Here is a 23,353-nt window from a genome sequence, read left to right on the forward strand (position 1 = left end):
GGCGGAAAGTTAGAAAAAGAGGGCAGAGGAACAGGGGGTGTGACCAAGGTGAAAAACACATGAATAATAACACTAATAAAAATAATAAGAACACTTTGATTAAGTTTTTATAGAGATTATGGGAATAACAAAAGAAGGCCCAAGGCAATAGCCCAAATTGTACTTTTGTTCAAAAATCTTTCAAACTTGTAGTTTTTCGCACAAACAAAAGTACAAATGTACTTCGTGTCAGACTTGAGTTTAAAAGGATTGCTATCGCAGTTGACAACCAAAGAGAATAGAGATAATGGAGGCAGATGACGGGTGGAATGTACATTGAGATAAGATATGTAAGATCAGCCACACACTCATTATGTACGTTTGTAAAGTGCAAAACTCCAGGGAGGAAAAGTCGCTTTTCAAACTAAAGCAATGTCTGTCCAAGGACACTAATTCAATTCACAGTCATCTCTTTTTACTTACAGTCACCACGCAGGAATTAATGTGTCTGCTTTAGAATCTAAGCAGTAATTAATGAGGCAAAATCTGATTCTTTCAAATCCCCGGTTTTAACTGATTGAATTTTCACTTGATCTACAGCAGACTGGAGAGCTTTACATGTATGCTATGCACTCATCCTGTCTGAGTGCCTTTCCTTGTCTTCTCTTTATGGGGTCTTGTCTCCTAAATGAGATACACATGCTTTAAGTCTTGCTGATCATATCAGATTGGACCTAATGGCCCGCAAAATGCTCCTGGGACTATGTTTAGAGACGTACGAAGAGCTAAAGGGTAAGACAGAAAGACATGGCTGTAGAAGGAATGCACACCTCCTCCCGCTGGAAGTCAAATATAGCTGTCAAATGTGCAGCAGGTATTAAAATGTGAAACTTGCCGTTAGTAAATGTATTATTGATGGAGTGAGAGGGTGTTATAATGCTGAAAAATACTATTTGATAGAGCCTGGATAGCTGTTTTCTCTTTCTCGTCTTTCTGCTAAGCTGAGCTAACCATCTGCTGGCTTTAGCTTCGTATTTAGTGTACAAACGTCAGAGTGGCAGCAATCTTCTCAGCAGAAAGTGAAAAAGCACATTTCCCATGATGCTGAACTATTCCTTTAAGTGGATGGTCACTTTTCTCCCTGTCCTCAACAATACAGTGAGATCTATAGAATCTCTCACTCCACAGCAGCTCATAAGAAGCCATTGTGCCAGTTGTCTTGATATGTCTCTGTTGACTTGTAGAAACACGTTTCCATCAGAGAACACCCCCACTTTTAGACAAATCCACATGCCCATGCAAACCCGGAGGTGATTAGTTGATAATTGACTTGTGTGAAACTCTGCTCTGGCGTAATGATGGTTTTTATAGATCTTCTCTTCCTACAGGCCATTTTGGGATCCATTCTTTCCCTCCTCTGCCTCCTGTTATCCTTTGTGTTAGATTGGTGTTTTTTTGTGCTTCTTTGTGTTACTCTCCATCTTCTTTTCAAAGCAGAGACATGGAGCAGTCGACTTGTCTCTGTGTCAGTGAGTGAGCTTTCCAACATGCTGGAAGATATAGGCCTAATGTATTTGACATGATTGGTCATACTGGAATTATTGATTAAAGTTTTGCATGTTGGGGCTGAAAATGGCTGAGTAGACACAACGATTGACATTGGGGCTGAGATTCGAATTCAGACTGGAAATGAGGTTTACAGTAATAGGCACTAAAATTACTTTTTTATTTATATATATATATATATATATATATGGTATATATATATATATATATATATATATATATATATATATGGTATATATATATATATATATATATATATATATATATATATATATATATACACATATACATGGCTCTATCCTGATTGACAGGTTGATATGGTAATGACCTTTCAATCACATGGTAGCCATGACCTGACTTTCTAAAATGAACATAAAGCTGTATTGTAGATGATTTTAAACTAGTGATTGAGGCCATAAACTCATTAAGAAAATGTTTAATGAGGTAATAAATCAAATGGGGAGGTGGGTAATTTCCCGTTTTACTACTGAAAATGCAGGTTTAAACTAGATTGATTAATAAAAGCAATTAATAGAAGCAATTAATTTTTTAAATAATAGTTGACCCATTTAAATATTCGAAAATAGTGGAAAAAGCCAACCAGCCAACGTGATGTAATCAGATTACTTGTTTTGTCCTACAAACACAGTATATTCAGTTCACTATCATGTAACAGAGAAAAGCAGCAAAAATCAGCCATTGGTGGTCATTTTCTCCTCTAAAAAATGACTTAACAATTATTCAACTTAGTAATTATTGATTAATTTCCTGTCAATTGACTAACAGATTAATGGACTCATTTAGTCTCAGCTCTACTTTATGCTATGCAAATGATACAGCTGGTAGGTCTATATTTGGGCCTGAGACAGACAATAAAAAGTGATAAGACAGGTGACATATGGCTCACGTTATTGATAATAATCATACTATTAATTTTGAATGAGAAATTTGAGGGAGATTGAAGGGATCTCTGGTCAGAGATCAGCACTCCTGGCCTTAAATTCTTGGCAGATGCAGTCCCATGTATATTTGTCATCCTAAGTAGCCTACCATCAGTGTGCGTCTGAAAGCCAAAACAAATACCATCAATCCTGCTAACCTTCGCTGGACTTATACGACTTGCTCATGCATGTCTATCAGCTGGAAAGCCTGCCCCCTGAGCCACTGCGGGGTGTGGACAACTACCAGTAGGTCGTCCTTGCTGTTCAAACTGCAGACTGATGGGTTTCCAACAGGGACTCCGCGAGCCAAAGCAAAGAGACCTGAAGTGAATTTTTAATCTCACATGCACTCAGTTAGTAACTGGCAGATCTCCTGCTGCCGTCCTGCAGAGCGGAGCCTCTGCAAACAATGATTAATAGCCATCAACTATTTTTGTCTGACTGTGTCTGTCTTTTTTCTTCCTCCTCTTACTCACACAATATAGCATTTCCCTTTCATGCTATTGTTTCATGTCTCTCTATCTCTCTGACACACACACACACACACACACACATAGAAAATGTGAAATGCCACAAACTGCGGTGCCTTTGCTGCAGTGTTTTGCATTTCAGATTAATGATTGCTGTTGCTGTTTTCTCCTGAGAGGCCATAATCCTGATTTGAAACAGCCATCTGTTTGTTCAGTCAGTCACTTTCACGGTAGACAACTTGTTTTCTGATACTTTTAACTTGTCGTTCTCTTCTCTCTCTAGAGATTCGCCTGTGAGAGGAAGATATGAAGTTAGCTGGCTCCCTTTGGATCCTCTGCTTTCTCCTGGCGGTAAGCTCTCATTTTATAATTCAAGGAAAAGCCGTAAGGTAAACTTACTCTTCTCTTTGTGCCCATTATATATGCAGCGCACGTGTGTTTAATCATAGGATTCAATTTTCATTAAGTGGACATGTAATGTGTTGTGGTCTAGTGCCCCTCTTTTCTCAGCAAAAAATCTCATGATTAATTTTCACTCACCATTTATAATTGATAATTATAGTTTATAGTTAGCTCAGCTTGTTCATTACAAACTTGGACGACCCAAAAGAGAGTGTGTGATCCATGACCGCACGTGTCTGCATGTGTTACTATATGTGATCATTTTTATGCAGATGACATACAGTGTACAATGTCAGTGTACAATTTTACCTGTATTTAAAAGCCAATGTGCATTTGTAGATTATTTATAACTCTACATTGTGTTGTCTTGTGGACAAAATGTCCTGCTTCCTGTCAGCAATTTATTGCTGGGCACCAAATATGACAACAATATAACCTAACCTGTACAAGAACAATGCATTCACAGACTCTCTTCATAAACGCTTTCTGTGACAGTAAAACCATGAACAGTGCAGCCCTGCTACACACATGCCTCAACACATTTCTTCTGATTAATGTAAAGACATAAAAACATAATTTTTCCAGTGGAAGCTAGCAGAAGTGCAATGCATATGATTTGAAAAAAATAAATAATAATAAACTTCCTGTTAAACACAATATATTCCCATTTTGAAAAAAAAGAGCAGAAAGTCTACATAACAACATATAAAGGGATTTTAAAAAATATATATCTTTACTTTTATTTATTTTTCTAACAAATGTTTTTTGTGTGAGTGAATTTAAGTCAAATTAGTGTTTGGTTGTTTAGATATCTCAAAATCTTTTTCATTGTGCACCAAAGGGAAAATTAAACTAGTGTTGGTTTATTCATTATAAAAATTATGTTTATCAGATTTTTCTTCTTTCTTGCCAATAAACTGCACATATTTATAACCATAATGAATTCTAAATACTTGGAGAACTCTAACCTTCAAAATAAAAGTCTCTGCCAAATCAACATCATATTTTAAAGGGATTATAATGCATAATTGAGCATCTAACAACATTTTCAGTTGTGTTGATTCCAGAGATAATATGCCACAACCGCACACATATATTGAAGCATAAAGCATATTGTATGTATTTCTGTTTGTATGTTCATTTTGTGTATTTATTTTCAGGGTGTGGGAATTTTTTGGTTTGTGCCCATCAAATGAGCAGTTTTAATCTGAGGCACCTATCATCTGATTTCAAATCATCTTTGAGGTTTGAGTCATATTCACAGTGTTTGAGAAATTACATCAATAATGAGGTTGTAACACAAATGTGCTATTTCACCTTTTGGCTCTATGCTCTGTCATTCAAAAATATACTGATTTTCCTGACAAAAGGGTCATTCTTTTATGAAACAAATCAAACTTGGAAATGCCCTTTTAATGGATTCTCCCTACAGATTACAACATACCAATTGGCTTAATGAGGATCCTATAATGAATGGTATTTCCACCACCATGGCTCTAAATTTTGCAAAGTTCAGAGCCGATATTCATCTTGTTCCAGACAGGCTTAAGGGATGTCGGCATTAATCACAGGGGACGTGTTCTCTTTGGGATTTTTTCTGAAAGCTTTTACTGCAGAAAAAGAAGGTCTTTCATGAGTCATCGTGAAATAACAGTCTGTTCACTATTCTTCGGTGTCAGTGTGAAGTGCAAGTTTCAACTTCCTTTGCTGTTCAGCATCAAGCTTGAAATTGAGGTCCAGAACAGTATCCCTGCCAACGGTTTTGTATCCACGCTGTTCTGCTTTCTGTAGTTTTTTTATTGAGTGGTCTTGTTATGTTGATCGAGGAAGATGGATGAATGAAATAGGTGAGGATCATCTTTTGATATTGGTGGTGGCCTGGTGGTCGTATGTATGACGTCATTTACTTCAATGTTTGGAGTGACATCATATGTACGGCTGCTAAACTGCTACATGGGACATCGGCATCCTCACAAAAGTAGTTTTTTTCTGTATATTTTTTGCCTTTTACAAGCTCTTACCGGACAGGTAAGAATGGTCTAATGAGAACTCCTTTCGCCTCCTCAATGAAACAGAGGTAGGAGGTTTGCATCTCAACTGTGATAGGACATGTGGAGACAATCTCCCAGGCAAAGTATTAAAATTCATTAAATAATTCAGAAAATGCAAGTGCATGAGCCCGGCACTCTGAGGGGCTTAATTTTCAGCCCCAAAAATGTGCGAGATAAGTCACAGCAAAATGGGCTCTTTATCCTTCAGTGAGCAGCATTATCAAAATCAGCATTTCACACTTCTTCACAGATTCTTCATTTTTAATGCTACCTCCAAATACAAACAATGGAGCGTAGATAAGATTCATTTGGAGAAAAATCAGCTGCTTAACTTTTTTTTCTCTCCCTTTAATGAGTTACATGAATAGCGAGTGAGTAGAATTTCAAAGCAGAGTAAAATCCTCATCAGATCGGCTTTGAAGAAGCCCCAAAAACTTTGCATGCTTGTTTTTCCCTTTTATTTCTTATCAAATATAAGGGTGTGTGTCTTTATCTAAGCATGATAAAGCTGTGAAGTATTACAAATTTAGCCAACCTTGTCTTCAAAGATGATATTTATGCTTTATCTATGACAGTCAAAGAAATGTAGATCAGAGCACAAAACACACAGGAACATCTTCCTGTCTGCACTTCATACTGTGTTCCAAGTCAGTATGAGACATGTTTTCTTTCCCCTTCCTCTCACCTCTTATGTCGTGTTGTCTCCACAGCGCAGTGTGGCAGGAGGCGCTGAGTCAATCTCAGATCCATCACTCAGGCCTGGACATAGCATGACAGACGGACAGGGCCAGGCGATGAGTCTGGGTCAATATAAATGTCTTGAGCTGTCCAACAAAGACCACCAAGAAAACAGAACTGGTGAGAGAACAAAAGAATTTTACAGCTTCTTAATGGGCACATATTATGTTCCCTTTCAAGTTCATACTGACTAGAACATATTTGCATGCTACATTTTATTGCCCGTGGGTGAGCCAACTGCGCAGGGTCTCTTCCATGGGCAATTGTATGCAGAAATATTCAAATGTACCATTTTTAGAATTCGGGAAAATGACATTTATACTGCATGAGGAAAACTGCACGGTAGAAAATCTGTGTTGGTAATAACCCAAAATAGTCAATATGCTTTTTTCCTTTTTCCTTCCTCGAGGTACGTTCTGTGGGCGTATGTGGGATGGCTTTTTGTGCTGGGATGAGACACCAGCTGGGATGTCTGTAACACTAAACTGTCCAGATCATCCTGACCTGGACCCAACTGGTAAGAAAGATGTGCACTTCTCGCACCAATAGACAATGACAAGCTCTCTGAACGTTTTAATTTCAGTTCAGCAGACAACACAGAAAATGATCCAATCTTCTTTGTGTGATAGAGGTCAAAGGTCATGGGGATGATTATATGACAAAAAAAAGGCTAGCCGGCTTGCATGGGGCTCCAGAAAGCTTGGAGGATTTTATGTTGTATTATATGTGTGACAGTCAGGGGAAAGTTGGTTCATTATTCAAAGTTTTTAGCTTTTTTTGTTTTATCAACTCATAATAGTATTTTAGTGGTGCAATAACATTATTAGATGGTTTTAAAATGTAATTAAACAACTAATTGGCATCACTGTTTCATGCTTAAAAATCACTGACTGTGAGCTGTGTGGTTACTAACTGACTAGTAGCGTCCAATTAAATCCATTCATCATCTCTCTGCTGTTCCACCACCCCAACCTCCTCCTTATACTTACATCTGATTTAATGTCCATTTAATTTTTAAGGAGAGTTTACTCCTCGAAGCAGAAATCCTATTACTGCTAAGATGTTTAAGATTCTTTCCACTCCCTGCAACAGCCGAGCCTTTTCCACAAAATCTAACCACAGCGAGGAATCATTTACTATAAATGATCAATTCCTTAATGCAAGTGCCTCCTACCAGGGTGCATAATGTACTGGAACTGCATTTTATGCATCATCTCCTATGCATTTATGGTTCATTTTGAGCAGCATGAAGATATTTACTCATATAAGGAAGATTTCCTGATCCATCATTAGAAGGAGTGGCAACCTGCCAAATTCTCTGCTGTAGAGCTTTTGCCCTTCCCAGAGAACAATCACATGTCAACAATAAGCATTGTTACATCATTTATTTGGGTTTTTCTATTCAGTAAGTCATGCTCTGTATGTTGCTATTTTTAGAGGTTCATGTCAACTACCCTAGTGGCTCTAATGTGAATTATCGTCTATTGGTCAGTCCATTACTTGGGTCCTGACTAAAACTATTTGGTGATTGTCATGAAATGCGGTACTGATATTTTGATGCCTAGAGGGGGAATCCTAAATATTTCATCTAGTGGCACCAGCAGGTCAAAGTTCCAACTTATTCAGTGAAATATCTCAATATCTACTGAACCAGTAGAGGGTTAGAGGGCCATAGGATATCATGATTTTCTTCCCTTTACCTTTACCATAATTTGCCACTGGGTGGACATATACATTTGTTTGTTTTTTTCGAATAAATGCCGGACTTTCACCCAGGACAACAGGGTTAAAAAAATTAACTTGCGTCGTTTACGTAACTTCCATGGCTCACGTCACCCACTACTTCACCTCCGGCATTTACGTACATTTATCTTCACTTTCGGCATTTACGTGCATTTATTTACTGTTTAAACTATCTTCTATAACGCCTTACCAAGAAGTAAGGTGTTATAACCTAGATCAGTGGTTTTTAGCCTAAATTCACCGAAACTGCAACTGCTTTTGTTGCAGCCAAATGTATAATGACATGTGTGCTATTTGTAGAACAACGTGATCCGCAAAACGCTCATAAGGGTCATTTTGACAAACGCTCAAATATGTAGTTATGGCTGGTAATGACAAATGTTCTATTCTGTCGTTTAGGTTGGAGATTTTCTTGGTAATTTGGTAATTTTTATAGTGATCCCTTCATTTTTTATTTAGCCCCATCATTTAATTTGTCCAGTATTTTGGTTTATGACCAATTACGTGCAGAACTCCTGACCTTCCCCTCAGGCTCAGCGATACTTTGTGTGAAGTGCTTAAAGCTAGAATCCGGCCCTTTTACACTGAGAAGTAGCCGGCGTTCCTCACATAACTATTTAAGTCTTTTGCATGCAACATCTGGGTACTCATAGTGCACTGCTTATTGTCAAACTTGTGAACTCAAAAGAGCAAGTGTAAGTACAGAAGTCTGCGAATAGACACAGCATTTGTCTTCATAGCAAAGAAATCCCAGTTGCTTCTGTATGCCACAGTGGAGAAAGAATTACAGGAGAGTGAGTGCAAAGGACAGCCAGTATAACAGATTTATAAACTGGATACAAAGTAAATCAGCAGCTTATTGTGTTTTACCAATCAGGCTGAATGAAAACAGACAGTAATTTGTATTGAAATTGACTGTGGAAACTGATTATGTAAGCAGACTTAATGTTTGGATTGTGGTATACTACAGCCTGAGCATTTTTTTCTGTTCACTTTGAGGAATGCATTGCTCGTTTATGTCTACTTGAAGAAATCCAGAGTCGTGTCAAGTCTGATTTAGGAGATGCCATATGATGCAGAGACAGAGGGGGTGAGGGAGAGGACAGAGAGGACTGAAGGGTATATAGAGAGAAAAAGAGAAGCAAAGAGGGATTATAAGAAAAAGACAGAGACGTCTGAGTCAGGGAGATGGATGGGGAGAGAGAATATGAATGAGAAGAGAGAGGTGTTTTTGTAAGAGATGGCTCGTAAAGGATAGTCCCAAAATGCCTGTGATGTTAAGAGTCCCCTTATGGCTCCTTATGTGAAAGCTGATGCTGTTGATATGAGGCTTTGGGGGGAGGAGGCGTACAGTTGGATGTTGATGCTGAACAGTTGATGAGCTGTCGCAGAAGACTAGGCAGTCGGGCAACGGTTGTTGTTGTCAGGACCAATGTGATCTTATTCTTAGCCTTGTCATGGGTCTACAGTACATGTGGTTTAAAGCCTGATATCTGAGAATTTGCCAGAAGATTTCCCCAAAGAGGGAATTTTATATTTGACATAATGTTTGATGATGCAGGCCAAGTTAAATTAATCAAAGTCGGTCAGTAAAGCCAGGATTCACGGACAGATTTATGTGTTGGGATGATGCTGGAAAACAAAGACAGAGCAAAGAACAGAGATTCTCTACTGGACACGAACCTAAAATAGAAGCAATAATGTGCCTATGAGTAATCTAATACTGTATATGGAGCTTTCGGGGTAATCATTGATGCGGTTATGTCATTAATTGTTTTTTTTCTTTGCAGAAAAAGTGACCAAATATTGTGCGGAATTGGGTAACTGGATCGAGACTGGGTCCACTTGTCAGCACAAATTAGAGGTATTTAGTTACTGGCTTTTCCCAGTCAGTGATGGGAGAATGAGATTGAGTCAGTCTCAGCTGCTCCGTACACTCAATTTCATGCTGAACTATCTTTTTTTTTTTCTTAGAGGGAAGTCCCCCCTTTTTTAGGGGATGCTGCTGGAGAGCCGACCACAGAGGCCACAGGGGATATTGAAGAAAAAGGTGAAGTTGTGGAAAAAATGATCCTTGAGAACGAAAAGAAATGCTCAGAGAAAATGAAGCAGGATCCACCTTATAACAAATCAGGTAGTGATTATGAGTAATTCTGGTGTATTATGAACGTGATTTGTACGTTATGAGATTTTATGTTGGACTTTTGATCAAGAAGCCTGTAAACATGCTTTTGCATGTTGGTGCTGCAGGGCTGCACTGCAGTCGTGACTGGGATGGCTGGCTGTGCTGGGACGACACTCCAGCAGGAACCTTCGCCTCCCAAAACTGCCCCAATTATTTTCAAGACTTTGACTCAGCAGGTAAGCAAAATACTTGCTGTATCATATTACCGTGCCCTGATGGAATCACTTTTAATCCTCTGTTGACTGTATTTAAAGAAACTGGACTTAATCCCATAATTGTTCTTTCCAGAAAAGGTAACCAAGTACTGTGGAGATGATGGTCAGTGGTTTCACCATCCAGAGTCCAAAAGGATTTGGACCAACTATACACTCTGTTCAACCAACCATGAGAGGAGACTGAGGGTAAAGTACATACAGGTTCAATATTCCGTCTATATGTACAATACTAGGGACATAATGGAAGCATTATCCATTACTGCAGTGCAAAGTAGTTTTAGGATACAAAAGTGCATCAATTTAGTCTGAACTAAAGTTAGCACTGTGACTGCAGAAAAAACAATAAATTTGTCTGCTGCAGAGACCAGTGGTGCTCTGAGCTGGTGAAGGATAATCATTTTGACCTGTAATCAGGGATGTTAATTTATTTTTTTTCTTCTTCTGAACAATAGAAGACCCTTGTTAAAGATCATTAACTGTTGGCCATTAAGAGACAAACAACTGAGTCCCAGTTAATTACCTGGAAAAGTTGTTTCTGTGTTCAGCATCGGCAGATATCTATTTATTGGCATATGTTGCGTAGCTGTTGGTGTTGGTTTTGTCAGCTCTTTAAAAAGCTACTGCAATAAAAATGCATGGGTGATTGCACATGCTCATCTCATTTGTATTTACTTTTACTTATCTATCTATCTCTATCTATCTATCTATCTATCTATCTATCTATATATATATATATACATATATATATATATATGTATGTATATACATATATATATATATATATATATATACATATATATATGCAACATAAGAAGTGAATTACATGCAGACCACTACAACGTCTGCAACTCCATAAAACTTTTAATAAGGTACGCACACCATCCAGCACAAACATATTCGCTGGAAACTATTTGAATATTATTGGAAAATCAAACCTTGTAGCGCACTTTAAAACTCCAAAAGATAGGTAGGCTAAATAGACTTACAGATGAGATGAGTCAGGCATGGAAATCCAGAGTGAATTGTGTTACTGACCAGGTGTAGGCCTATCACACAATGGGGCGGAGCGCCACTAACTAATCGGAAACAGTACACATCCTACGTAAATAATGATAGTTTGAAAAATGAATGGATGCACACCTTCTTGCCATGCACAAGCCACATAGAAAATCTTAGGTCAGTCTGACACACACACACACTTCTTGCTGTGTCTTGTGTTTTTACAGAGGGGTTTGTCTATATATTTATTAAGATTGGCGGCTGTAGCTCAGTTGGTAGAGTCGGTTGGCACCCAACCGAAGGGTTGGTGGTTCGATCCCTGACTGTCGCAGCCTACATGCCGAAGTATCCTTGAGCAAGATACTGAACCCCAAATTGCTCCCGATGCTGTGTTCATCGGTGTGTGAATGAATGGTGGCAGGGGGGACCATTTAGGGTATCCTCTGCCACCAGTATGAATGTGTGTGTGAAAGGGTGAATGAACGCAGTCTGTAGTGTAAAGCGCTTTGAGTGGTCGCAAAGCGACTAGAAATGCGCTATATAAGTGCAGGTCCATTTACCATTGTTGAAATGATAAAAGGAGACATCCCAATTTCTAATGTATCAACAAAATAAAATAATAGCTTTGAAATTTGCTTTATCCAATGTTCAGATTTCTGTCTTGGAAATGTATGCAAATTGGGGCATATTTAATTAGTTCACACCTAATTGACATACATAAAGATACAATTTCAAAAAACTTGTAAAAAGTGCAAAAAATATAGTCTTAATGTAAATAACAAACTGGGGAAGTTTCATTGGGATATCTATAGGTTAAAAAATGACTATTCACCTGTAGCGTCTCCCCTTAAGTCTTATAGTTGGTTAACAGTAAATTGTATATTCTGATTAATTAACTTTCCTAAATGTAACAGTACCTCTCTAGTTGGTCTGTCTCTGTCTGTCCATGCAATGAGTCCTCCAACTTCAACAAAATGGGCTGTTTACCACTGCTATCTAAAATGACCTACAGTTTATGAATGTTTTCTGATTTGGCACATCTATCATCAGCACGACGCTGTCTGAGAGTGCTGTCCAAAGCCGTTTCAAATGAGTGGATATGATTTGGAAACAGCTTGTGAACAGTGGCCTCCTGTATCAAAGCACCACGCTTTGGCAGTGCTGTAACAATATTATTCTACTTGTGCCTTTGCTCCTCCTCAAAATAAAAAAGGCACTACACTATTTTTTCAATATTGCCAATTATTATACCATCATCTGACATCACTCCGCCCTACCGAGTTTCATTGGATTACAGTGAGACTTCAGCCCTCTATCTCTGCCCTCATCTGAACAATTATAGCTAAATTTCCCCTGACAGTTTGACCCTGAGCTACAGAGGATTATTGTTGAAGAGGAATTATCAGCATGCTTTTGGCTAGCTATCAGTTTAACAAAACAATAGTATGTGTTGTTGAAACATGTTTTTATTTATTTTTCAGAAACTGAAAATGATTGAGAATGAACACAAATGCCTCCTGAAAAGAAATCAAGACCCACCTTTTAACAAATCAGGTACGCATCTGTTGAATGAAACTCAACTCTGTTTGAGAGGTTTAATGATAGTGTGTCTGAGAGGTCTCTAACCATCTGTCATCATGTTCTTGTGGCTTTGCTGGTGCTGCAGGGCTGCACTGCAGTCGTAACTGGGACGGCTGGCTGTGTTGGGACGACACTCCAGCAGGAACCTTCGCCTCCCAAAACTGTCCAGATTATATTTTTGACTTTGACTCCACAGGTGAGCAGTGTGCCAAAATTTGTTTGTTGACCTGAACGTATTGTCCTTTATTCAAAGATGGGCTATAAAGTTGCTTTGAGGATAAATTAGCAAATTGAAAGGGATCAATATTTGAAGACACAGCAGCACAGATTTTAAGAGGAGTGCAAATTGGAGTGTAACATATATGTTCATCACATAATTTCTCTCCTAGAAAAGGCAACTAAGTACTGTGGAGAAGACGGCCAGTGGTTTCAGCATCCAAAGAGCAACAAGACTGGGACCAATTATACCCTCTGTGCTGTCAACACTAAGGAGAGGTTAAAGGTAATGTATTCTAATGTAGTGTAATAATAATGCATCTAATATTTATTGTACAGATTCTGCATAGTGATTATTGGTTACTAAGCTTAGCAGTAACTGAGGTTTTCTGCACTTTTGGGACAAGATCATTCAAATAGCACAGGGTCAGCCGTACATGGAGGATGTGAAACCCATCGCCAGATAGGAAGATGTGCAAATACTAGTTGGAAGAATTTACTGGACTCATTTTGTGGCACAAATAATTGTACTTATACTGTAGAGGTGGGAATCACCAGAAGCCCCGAGATACGAAACATTTTGTGATATGGTGATTATTGTGATACAATATTGGGACTTAACTGTTTAACTGTGTTTGGTGTCCACAAAATTAAATTAAATAAAGAATTGTTTTGTCAAATACGAGAAAATACTCTTCACACTTCAGTCTTTTTATTTATAAATTATATTTTATTTCTGACCAACAAAGTATTCAGTCAAATTGAACTTAACTTTCGTTTGAATCGTTTCCCCCACCTCTATTATATTGTCTTTGTTAGTGAAACTTAAAGGTACTATGTGAACTTTTAAGAAAAACCTTGTTATTAATAAGTTTAAGTTTAATTAATTGTTAAGTGAACTGCAGTCAAACGGTGATGTGAAGATTGAAGGTGACTGACGATAATTAGCTTGCCATTTGCCTTATCAGAAAATGTTACAAAGCAGCCGAGCTAAGTTACAGCTAGCTGGCTCACCTCTGAGTTTATAACTAGCTAGGTGGATGCCATTCCTTGCACTGCTCTTAGCTTGTAGGAAGCAATCGTTATTTTGCTTTGTACCATTACATCTTTTATTATTGGCTAAAATCAACAGCCTTTGTCACAATAAAAACGTGAGTTTCATGAAGTTAGTGAAGTAATTTGGCGAGTCAACTAACACATTCACTCAGTTTCTATTTTGCTAGCAACAATGTTAGCAAGCTAATGTTGCACACTGTTGCTGCTGTAGGTGACCTGTGCTGAGGAAGGTTGCAGTTTTTAAGTTATGTTACAGTCCAATCAACCAAAAGGAGTCATATATGATAATATGATTAGCTTTGTTGAGATACTTATTTGTAAAAATACAGAGGAGTTTCTTTCTTTCTCTCTTTCTTTCTTTGTTTCTTCCTTCCTTCCTTCCTTTCTCTCTCTTTCTTTCACTGTCAACATAAGAAATACAGGACAGAAGTATTCTTCTACTTAACAGTTAAATTTGCAAAATCGTGTGTGATGCTTTTTGTCCCCCAGCCTCACCGCTCATTGCTTCATCCTGATTAATCACGACTCTGTGAATGTGTGTGTGCTTGTGTGTCACTAAAATGAAGGCAGCCGCGCAGTTCTTGGGGGACACTGAGGCAGAGTCTACTGACGAGGCGACAGTCAGCCCCATGGTGAACCCAGAAGAACAGGAAATTGTGAGAAAGAAAATCCTTGACAGCCAGTATAAATGCTTCGAGAAAATGAATCGAGATGCACCTTACAACAAATCAGGTAGAGATATTATCTACTCCTGAGACTCATCATGGTTATTTCTCCTCTCCGGATGTTTAACTCTCGCTGTCGGTGCTGCAGGGCTGCACTGCAGTCGGAACTGGGATGGCTGGCTGTGCTGGGACGACACTCCGGTGGGAACGTACACGTCTCAAAACTGTCCCAATTATTTTGTCGACTTTGACCCAACAGGTGAGCGGAAAGACTCAAGAGAGTCACTCTTTTAAAAGGTCTTGAGTTCACCCGACACTCTGTTGACGTTTTTTCAACAACCATGAAACATTAATTGCTTTGAGGATGAATTATTTACCAAGGCTAACAGAACCTGAATACATGAACACAACTGTATGAATGTGAATATGCATTTATTACTTAATGGTTTCTTACAGAAAAGGCCACAAAGTACTGTGGAGAGAACGGGCAGTGGTTCCGCCACCCTGATACCAACAGGACTTGGTCCAACTACACACTTTGCAACGAAAACACAAAATCAAAGCTGAAGGTAATTTATTTCAGATAGCCTGCGATCATAGATCTAATACATGGTGGTCACAGTGTGATGGGTCAGCATAATATTTTCTTTTTTCGCATGGATTCCTCTGGTATTTGGAGTGTGGGCAGGTAGGAGAAATTGTGGAAACTGGAAATATGTAGTCTGACGTAGTTGCCCATAAATATTGTACCAGACACCAATATTAACAGCCATTTTATTTCCAAAACACATTACTCTTCTATACGGAGCTCCACAGAAATATTTAGAAGTGGAAAGTAACATGCAAGCTGTCTGTAGCTCAGGCTATACAGTTGTCATAAAACACAAATGTCTGGCAGAGAAGTCGCCCTAAATAACCCTGTGTCAACACCATCACATATATTAACAACCTTCTTATCTCCAGCAGCACCAGGCTGCCGTACCAACTCACACACAGAAACCAGACCAGGACAATTAAAGCTTAGTCCAGTATTTTTGCTAGAATGGACATTAGAGATACTCATACAATAAGCATTTACTCACATGACTTTTAATCAGCACTGCAATTCATTTAAACACTTCACAGATCGGTATGCAAGTCCTCAGGGGCAAGTGAGAAAAAAAGATTTTGGTCATCCATTTTTAAAGTGGTCTCAATTGTTTTCTCTTGTATTTAACACCTTAGAACATGATAGAACAGGATAACCCTTTTAAGCTCCTGTAAAATATAATGTGTAAAAACAGGAGGCAGACGGCCACTGTTTTTTAATTAATAATATTTCTATGAGTTTGTTGTTATACTGCTAATTTTGTCCACAAAACCTTGTGCGTTGAGTGCATAGAGAAACTAACCCTCCAGTGGAAAAATATATAAATGATTTTAGTCCCATTTAGAACATGGTGCAGAGGCTCAAAATGAATATTACAACAACAAACACTTAGAAAATGATCCATACAAAAAAATAAATCATTGCATAAATAAAATAGAAATTAATGGTAATAATTAAAAACAAGTTGTTGTTTTTTAAAGAAATTGAACAAAACCTGTTTTTGACCCAATGGAGAAAACAAAATGGATCACTGGACTTTTTTCTTCCCATTTGCCTTTTTGGGCTTCCGTAGATTTGTATATATATATATATATATATATATATATATATATATATATATATATATATATATTACAACCTATTATATCTCATAGTATGTGTTAACAGAAAATTGTCCTATACTGTTGTAATGTTTGCAGGAGGTTAGTCAATTTTGTGTGATGTACCTTAAATTTCCCATTCATTTCCATCCTTTTTTCAACCAATAACCTTGCACTTTGCTTTCAACTGTGATGCAAGAGGTCATTAATGTGTTTGCTGGAAAATAGCCTCGGAAACAGAATATTGAACAACTGAAATTGATTTTGCTCATGTTTTAATGCAACATATAACTCTTTGTCTATGTTTTAATGCCACATGATGATGACAGTAATTGGTTGATGATGTGAAACTAAACTGTGCCAAATGTCACTTCAATCTAAATCTTGCACAAAACCAACATTTCCACTCCTCAACCCAAGGCCCCCTAAGACATCTTTGCTAGTTCAAACTTGCTGGCTTTCCTTTCGCAAATGTTTCCAGTTTTTTTATACTGATGATTAGTCACCCTCTATCTTACTGACAACGAGTTTGACAAAAAAGTCCTTACCCCACGATTATCGAAGGAAACCCGACTCTCCCATCTGAAAATTGTGAATTGCAAATAACAGCAACTTACAAAACAACAACAAAGAACTCTGTCTTGTCTCCATCCAGTCAGCGTACTACACAGCTGTGCTGGCAAACCTGAAAGTAAGACTAAAAGTCTGCTGATCGATCAGAATGAGGGATCAACCGCTCCATCTGTTACCACAGAAACCTGATCTTTGCTGACTCAACCTTCCAGTTTCAGGAAACTTCTGAAAACAAACAGCCTCAGCAGTATGATCCCAAAGAGAAATAAGGCAAAATAAACATGCCTGATAAGACTAGGCTGATGCCAACTTCAGCTCTTGTAAGGACCACACCGTCAGCTCAGATTTGACTGCCACATTTCTCTTTATAATCTCATTTTACTGTCACTAACATCATAATTTATTTATTTATTTATTCTGTCCCTATCAGGAGCTGTGTCCAACTTAAAATATAAATGTAACACTGATGTCACTTTATTTAGTTCATGTTGAATTTTGTGTGAAAAGGCAAACTATTTGTTTATTCTCAGGCCACAAAATGCTAATAAGAACCATGTGGCACTTCATAGAGATTACATTTCACCTACTTATCTTTCAAATAGTAATTATGAACCTTTTCTCTATCTTTTTTTATTTTTCACAGTCAGCGTACATCCTGTTTTACATGGCAATTGTGGGTCACGCTTTATCCATTGCCTCCCTGCTCATCTCTCTGGCCATCTTCTTCTACTTCAGGTAATGAATTCACTGGTTTGATGTTGCACAATGTAGTGGAAGAGAATATTCAGGGTGGTTTTTAACAGTTGCCCTAGAGCCACACAGAAAATATCTCAGCTATAATGAGTGCTTATGTCAGATATTATAATACAACCAAAATAACTAATTGTTTATTCACTCATAGAGCTGCTCTGGGGCAAGTAACATGACCTAAGTGTTTTTAAAAAATGAGCTTAAATTAATTACAGTAATCAGAAAAGGATTACTCTTAGCTGGTGTCACAAATTAATGTAAACTATCGACCTGAAAACAGTTCTGCTGCTTCACCGAGTGTAATTTATACACAACTCAACTGTTGCTAATTTCATGCCAACTTGGGTTTCCTTGTGCTGCACATATATTTCATGGATATTTAGGATTCAAAAGCATTGAATGCGTTGGCACTTTATTAGAAACATGTGCACCTGAGCACACTGCTCATTAAGGTTGTTCATCCTGTCAACTGCTTAATCCCACAGGGAAAAAGTGCACAATTATAGGAGACATTCTGCTGCTGAAATTCAACTTGCTAGAGTGTAAAATAACAAAACAGATAAAGGGAGATTAGGTATAATATTCACTTAATGTCTGTGATATTTTGAGGCAGACTGCACATTGTTAAAACTCTGTAGATTATTTTTAGGAAGGAACTTAACTGATATTATTCTTAATGATGCAGTAAGGGTCATGGGTAACACTCTCTATGACTCCCATGTCTTTAATGTGTTATAAACATACGTGTAATGCATTATAAAACTGCATAATTATACTCATAAATATTCATGATGCTTTAACAATAATCAGAAAGACTTTAAAGGTCAAATATAATTTTACTTCATAATTTCTGATCACTCACCGATGTGTTAAAATCTGCTTATAGCACTGCATAATTATAGGGTAATTATAGGCTATAATTATAAGGTATAATTATTTAGGTATTATGTGTATAATTTGAGTCAATTTACTCTTCAGACTGAGTTTCTTTTGTGTTAAACTGGAGTACCTACCATTACTCAGTTTATTGTTTGTTATGACCTGTTATATACAGTAAAGGTAAGGTAGAAGTTATTTCAGGTATTATTCATAATTTGTGTAATTTGAGTCTTTGTTAGTGAACATTAGTGAAATTTAAATGTCCATAATTCAGTTTTCCATCATCAAAAGGTTGAAGTTGTCAAAATGGACAACACATTGCCTATCATGACCTGTTAAACAATACATTAATTTGACAATGATTTGTATGTTGTTTTTGCATAGAATTCAATTGTTTTCCACTTACTAAAGGCAAGAAATGACAACATATAGTGTGTATATAGTATATATATATATATATGTATATATATATATATATATATAGATATATACAATATATACAATATATAGTGACATGAAACTAGCTTGTAATGTGTTATATCTGCCTACACCGCAGGGATTTCATTATTACATGACTTAAAGCACACAAATGCATAATGGAAGTGATTAGAATGTATTTTAAAATGACTAGAATGTATTCAATTTATAAAAAAATATAATGTGCTATGATGCTTGCAAAAAATGGCAACGAGTGACCAACAATTAAGAAGTATACTTATAGAAGCCATTATGAAATGTTATATAATGTGCACTATTAATTTGTATGACTGCTTATAATTACAATTATACAGTAATATAAGATGATCATGATGCAATATAAGTATGTTTTAACTGGATTATAGACAAGGGCCTCATAGAAAGTGTTTATGGTTCTACATTAATCTGTGAAGAAACCAGAAAATGGAGCCTTGGGGGGAAAATTAACTTTATGTTCTGTAACAATATTTGGAAAGGTTTCATTGTTTGTCCTGTTCATGACTGCTTCGGTTGTAAAACGTTGACGTGTTGAAGGGTGTTGACCTCCTAAACGCAGCTGTTATCCAGAACAGATCTTGTAAGAGACCCTCAGTTTGCTGCAAAGTTTTATATACACTCGTAAATCTAGCGGCCATGTTTAGGGCAGGTGCATTATTGCAAAACCCCATGACCCGCTGAGATTCAAGCTCTTAACTCACTTACACAAAAACTCAGCGGGGCATTCACAATTCATCAAGATCAAAGTCTAGACAAATTAAGATTTCAATAAATTAACAAAAATATTGGCTTCCAAAGTAGTTTGTCGATTTTTCTTTTTAACTAAGACCCTACACTGTAAATATTGGAGGCTTAATTTTGTATTATAAGATCCAGATGTGAAGCTTACAGTGGTATGCGATGGTGTACAGCTGCACTACTCTGTTATTTACAACTCTACATCAACACTGTCAGGATTCCCAGATAAAAATACTCCAGCCTGCCGTGGAAAAACAGACGTGGCCGACCTCGAAGACGTTAGGACCTGCGGCGGTCCGATCATCGCTGCCATACGGATTCAGTCTGTGTTTTGACATCCCCTTTTAGATAAAATCCTTGTTTATAAGCATTCAGCAGCTCCTGCATTTCCTTTTATGTCTGGAGCAAAAGCGAGACTGTTTTTTTCTCTGTCGGAGATAACTGCGGCCTCTGAATAAGACGGTGAAAGTCGTTTACGCTGCTGTGTCCCGGCTTGAGGAAATGTAGCGCCCTTCCTGCTTTTCACGAGTCTCTGGGGTTTTACGGCTCAACAAAGATAAAATGTCCATGAGCAATAAAAGGATATAACTTCTTAAACTGCAGAGGACATATTTATAGGAGGCTTTATTCTGAGTGGTTCACGGTTTCATTCAACTGCACTACATCTGATGGCTGCCCGGATATTAAAACATTATTTAACCATTACAAGCAATAAAGTTAGTGGATATGAAGGACTTGTAACGATTTTGATTCTAATAGTAATTTCACTTTGACTGTTGAGCATTTCATAATGCTATTAATTCTGAGTGGCAAAGCAAGGTAATGAGGACAACCCTTGGGATCTGTGATGCATTATTTAACAGCGTTTTAGCACACAGTACAGAACATTAAGAGGCAATCCAGCTCATTGATCCCAAGCTTTTTTTCCCCCAACAAAAAAGAATTGGGAGATGAAAGATCCCACTTATTTGATATTTTACAGACTGTAGCAACATCTGACAACCTCATTAAACTACAACGAATTAGCCCGCCAGGCAGGTTTTACTCCAGCTGTTGCAAGTTTTTTTGTCTTCTTTAATGTGTTGATTTTATTTGTTATTTATAGAGGCTATTTTTTTTAATTGTCACATTATGTCCTGGTACGTTGCAGGAGTCTGAGCTGCCAAAGGATCACTTTGCACAAGAACCTCTTCTGCTCCTATGTGCTCAATTCAGCCCTCACCATCATCTACCTCATAGGAGTGGTTAATAATCCTGAAGTGGTGGCCAGAAACCCGGTATGTACAGATTCTGATCAATATTTACCACAAGAGCTACCACAAATGTTACAGTTAAGTCTGCCATACATCCAGAGTGGGGATGGAAACAAATTCTGTATTTATACTACAATGTGAATCACTTTTTCTTGGACTCCTTTTAGCAAAATTGTGCATAGTACCCGGTGACTTTTTGGTACCACCGCAGTCGAGGCGATATTGGGGGATGGAGTTAAAACACTGCAGACCACTGATTGGTCAGGGAGAATTGTCACATGCATGAAAATGGACATCCTGTACAACCCGCCATTACAGTGACTGTCAACCACTGCAAAATATTTGTATTCACTCCGTGACGTGTACAACTCTGGATGGATTATAAAGTGTTACTGTAAGGTCCTTCTTTTAGCAGGTTTTGGTGATAAACTAAAGTATAGACCAATTATTTGTCTACAAACATTGACAATGTGCGTGAATGCCGGTTCAAAAAAACAGACCGCCAACAAAAACACTGTGATCCCTAAGAAAACTAGCAAGCAAAAAAGACTCCTCCCCTATGGGACTATTTCAAGAAAGTTCAATATAATCTAATGACTTAAAAAGAGTAAAATGTCAACAGTTTTCATAGACTAAAATAATTAACTGTTTAACTAATTAAAACTAAGACTTTTAGTCAACTAAATTGTGATTTAAAATTAGGTTGAGGTTGAATAAATATGATGAAAACTAACAAGGATCTAGAACTAAAAATAAATAATAATCAAAACTATTTTATTGTAACAGTATTGTGCATGTAGTGACAAAATGATCACTCTTAATCTTGAATATTTGTTTTCAGGTGCCACTTTGATTGCAAATTACAAATCTTCCTGTCATTAAAGTTTTCTCGTTAATTTAAGCCCATTCTGATTCCTTCTTCAACCGATGTGGGCGCATGATCATGTGTTACGCTAGAGTGATGTGTTCTGATAAGGGCTCTATTGTGCCTGATAATGGCACTAGATGAGAAGTTATTGGAAAACCAAAAGAATAACAATTTTTTCTCAGGGGAATACAGTGTGAGGAGGAGGATTAGTTCCACTGTTTTGAAATGAGATACAAATGCATTCACAATTTATGCTAAACCAGATAAAAATGCAACAGAGTTTCGATGAACTTTTTAAAATTAATTTGCTTATGCAAGGCCAGGCGATGTGAATGTTAAATGGAGTTGCTCTGTATTTTAAATATTTAAAAGTTTGTACAGCAGACTTTAAGTACATCCTAATTAGTATTTTTACCTCACTGTGGCTCATCTTGGCAGTGTTACACGGTCAACGGACAGTTTCTTCTCTCTTCTACATTCTCCTGTCAAAGAGTTTTTGGAGCCACACTGAATGCATTATGTGGATTCTTTGAAACCCCGAGGTCTGCTTTGGTGGATATGATAAATCTGTCTCGTAGGAATGCCTCACTATCAGGCCTGAACATAAATTCATATGTTACTTTTCAAGGAGCACTCCTTTTTGGAAATAAAATTAATGAAAACCTGTTAACTTGGTGCCTGCTGCCTCTTAAAAGATGTTATTGTAGAGTTTTTCCAACTCCAAAACAAGACCATATATTTCCTTTTATGTAGAACTGAATCAAATTAAACAGATTCAGGCTCCAGAAGGTAATAAAAAAAAGTGTGTCAGAATATTACTTAAAACTTAAAAAATAAAAGAAATAAAAACCTTCATCCTCCGAGTATGTTAATGTGCAAAAACAAAATGAAAAAAGAACTTCAGATGATCAAAGTGCTCTAAAGAAACAACAGATAGGATTGTAGAAGTTGGCTCACAGCGCCTACAATCCCATTAGAGCTCAGCCAGCTTTCAGCTGGAGCATCTCTGGCCCAACAAAGAACTAGAAACATCCACTAGGCAGCGGAGTCTCCGGCTCGGTTTGGGCTCCATTCTGCTGCTTCTTTTTCAAGCGTTTACCAAATCTGTCTGGCTCATCGCGGCTCTTTATTCACATCCCGTCTCTGAATGTATCCAAGAAGCAGCCAGGCATGACAGCCATCATCATCAATGTGAAGAAATATATACACAATGTGCATTGGCTCGCTATCAAACCTCACTGTTTGTCAAAAAAGGTTTGTGTAAAAAAATGATACTTTCTGACATAGAACTGTCAAATTGTGCTAACTCGCTGAAGCATTGA

The 23,353-nt window shown here is 37.5% G+C and overlaps 1 protein-coding gene and 1 long non-coding RNA gene across 3 annotated transcripts in view; one reads left to right on the forward strand and one right to left on the reverse strand.

Annotated features, from left to right (window-relative positions):
* Nucleotides 1-6,127, reverse strand: part of LOC131984719 (uncharacterized) — a 32,564-nt gene extending 26,437 nt beyond the window's left edge. Inside the window, exon 1 of the long non-coding RNA XR_009395586.1 lies at nucleotides 6,095-6,127. This is a non-coding gene — a long non-coding RNA (uncharacterized LOC131984719). The remainder of the gene's footprint in view (nucleotides 1-6,094) is intronic.
* Nucleotides 1-23,353, forward strand: part of calcr (calcitonin receptor) — a 63,409-nt gene that overhangs the window by 27,558 nt on the left and 12,498 nt on the right. Inside the window, exons 2-16 of one of the 2 annotated variants that reach the window (XM_059349647.1) lie at nucleotides 3,240-3,307; nucleotides 6,120-6,267; nucleotides 6,557-6,664; nucleotides 9,681-9,754; nucleotides 9,865-10,024; nucleotides 10,141-10,251; nucleotides 10,364-10,476; nucleotides 12,771-12,843; nucleotides 12,956-13,066; nucleotides 13,260-13,372; nucleotides 14,709-14,874; nucleotides 14,956-15,066; nucleotides 15,264-15,376; nucleotides 17,713-17,804; nucleotides 21,061-21,187. In XM_059349647.1, the coding sequence (XP_059205630.1) occupies nucleotides 3,263-3,307; nucleotides 6,120-6,267; nucleotides 6,557-6,664; nucleotides 9,681-9,754; nucleotides 9,865-10,024; nucleotides 10,141-10,251; nucleotides 10,364-10,476; nucleotides 12,771-12,843; nucleotides 12,956-13,066; nucleotides 13,260-13,372; nucleotides 14,709-14,874; nucleotides 14,956-15,066; nucleotides 15,264-15,376; nucleotides 17,713-17,804; nucleotides 21,061-21,187 (1,665 nt within the window). In that variant the 5' untranslated portion in view covers nucleotides 3,240-3,262. Of the gene's footprint in view, nucleotides 1-3,239; nucleotides 3,308-5,295; nucleotides 6,268-6,556; nucleotides 6,665-9,680; nucleotides 9,755-9,864; nucleotides 10,025-10,140; nucleotides 10,252-10,363; nucleotides 10,477-12,770; nucleotides 12,844-12,955; nucleotides 13,067-13,259; nucleotides 13,373-14,708; nucleotides 14,875-14,955; nucleotides 15,067-15,263; nucleotides 15,377-17,712; nucleotides 17,805-21,060; nucleotides 21,188-23,353 lie in introns of those variants that run through there. The other variant, XM_059349645.1, reaches the window with a different exon arrangement.

This window comes from Centropristis striata, chromosome 14 (assembly GCF_030273125.1).
Source record: "Centropristis striata isolate RG_2023a ecotype Rhode Island chromosome 14, C.striata_1.0, whole genome shotgun sequence".
NCBI classification, from domain to species: Eukaryota; Metazoa; Chordata; class Actinopteri; order Perciformes; family Serranidae; genus Centropristis; species Centropristis striata.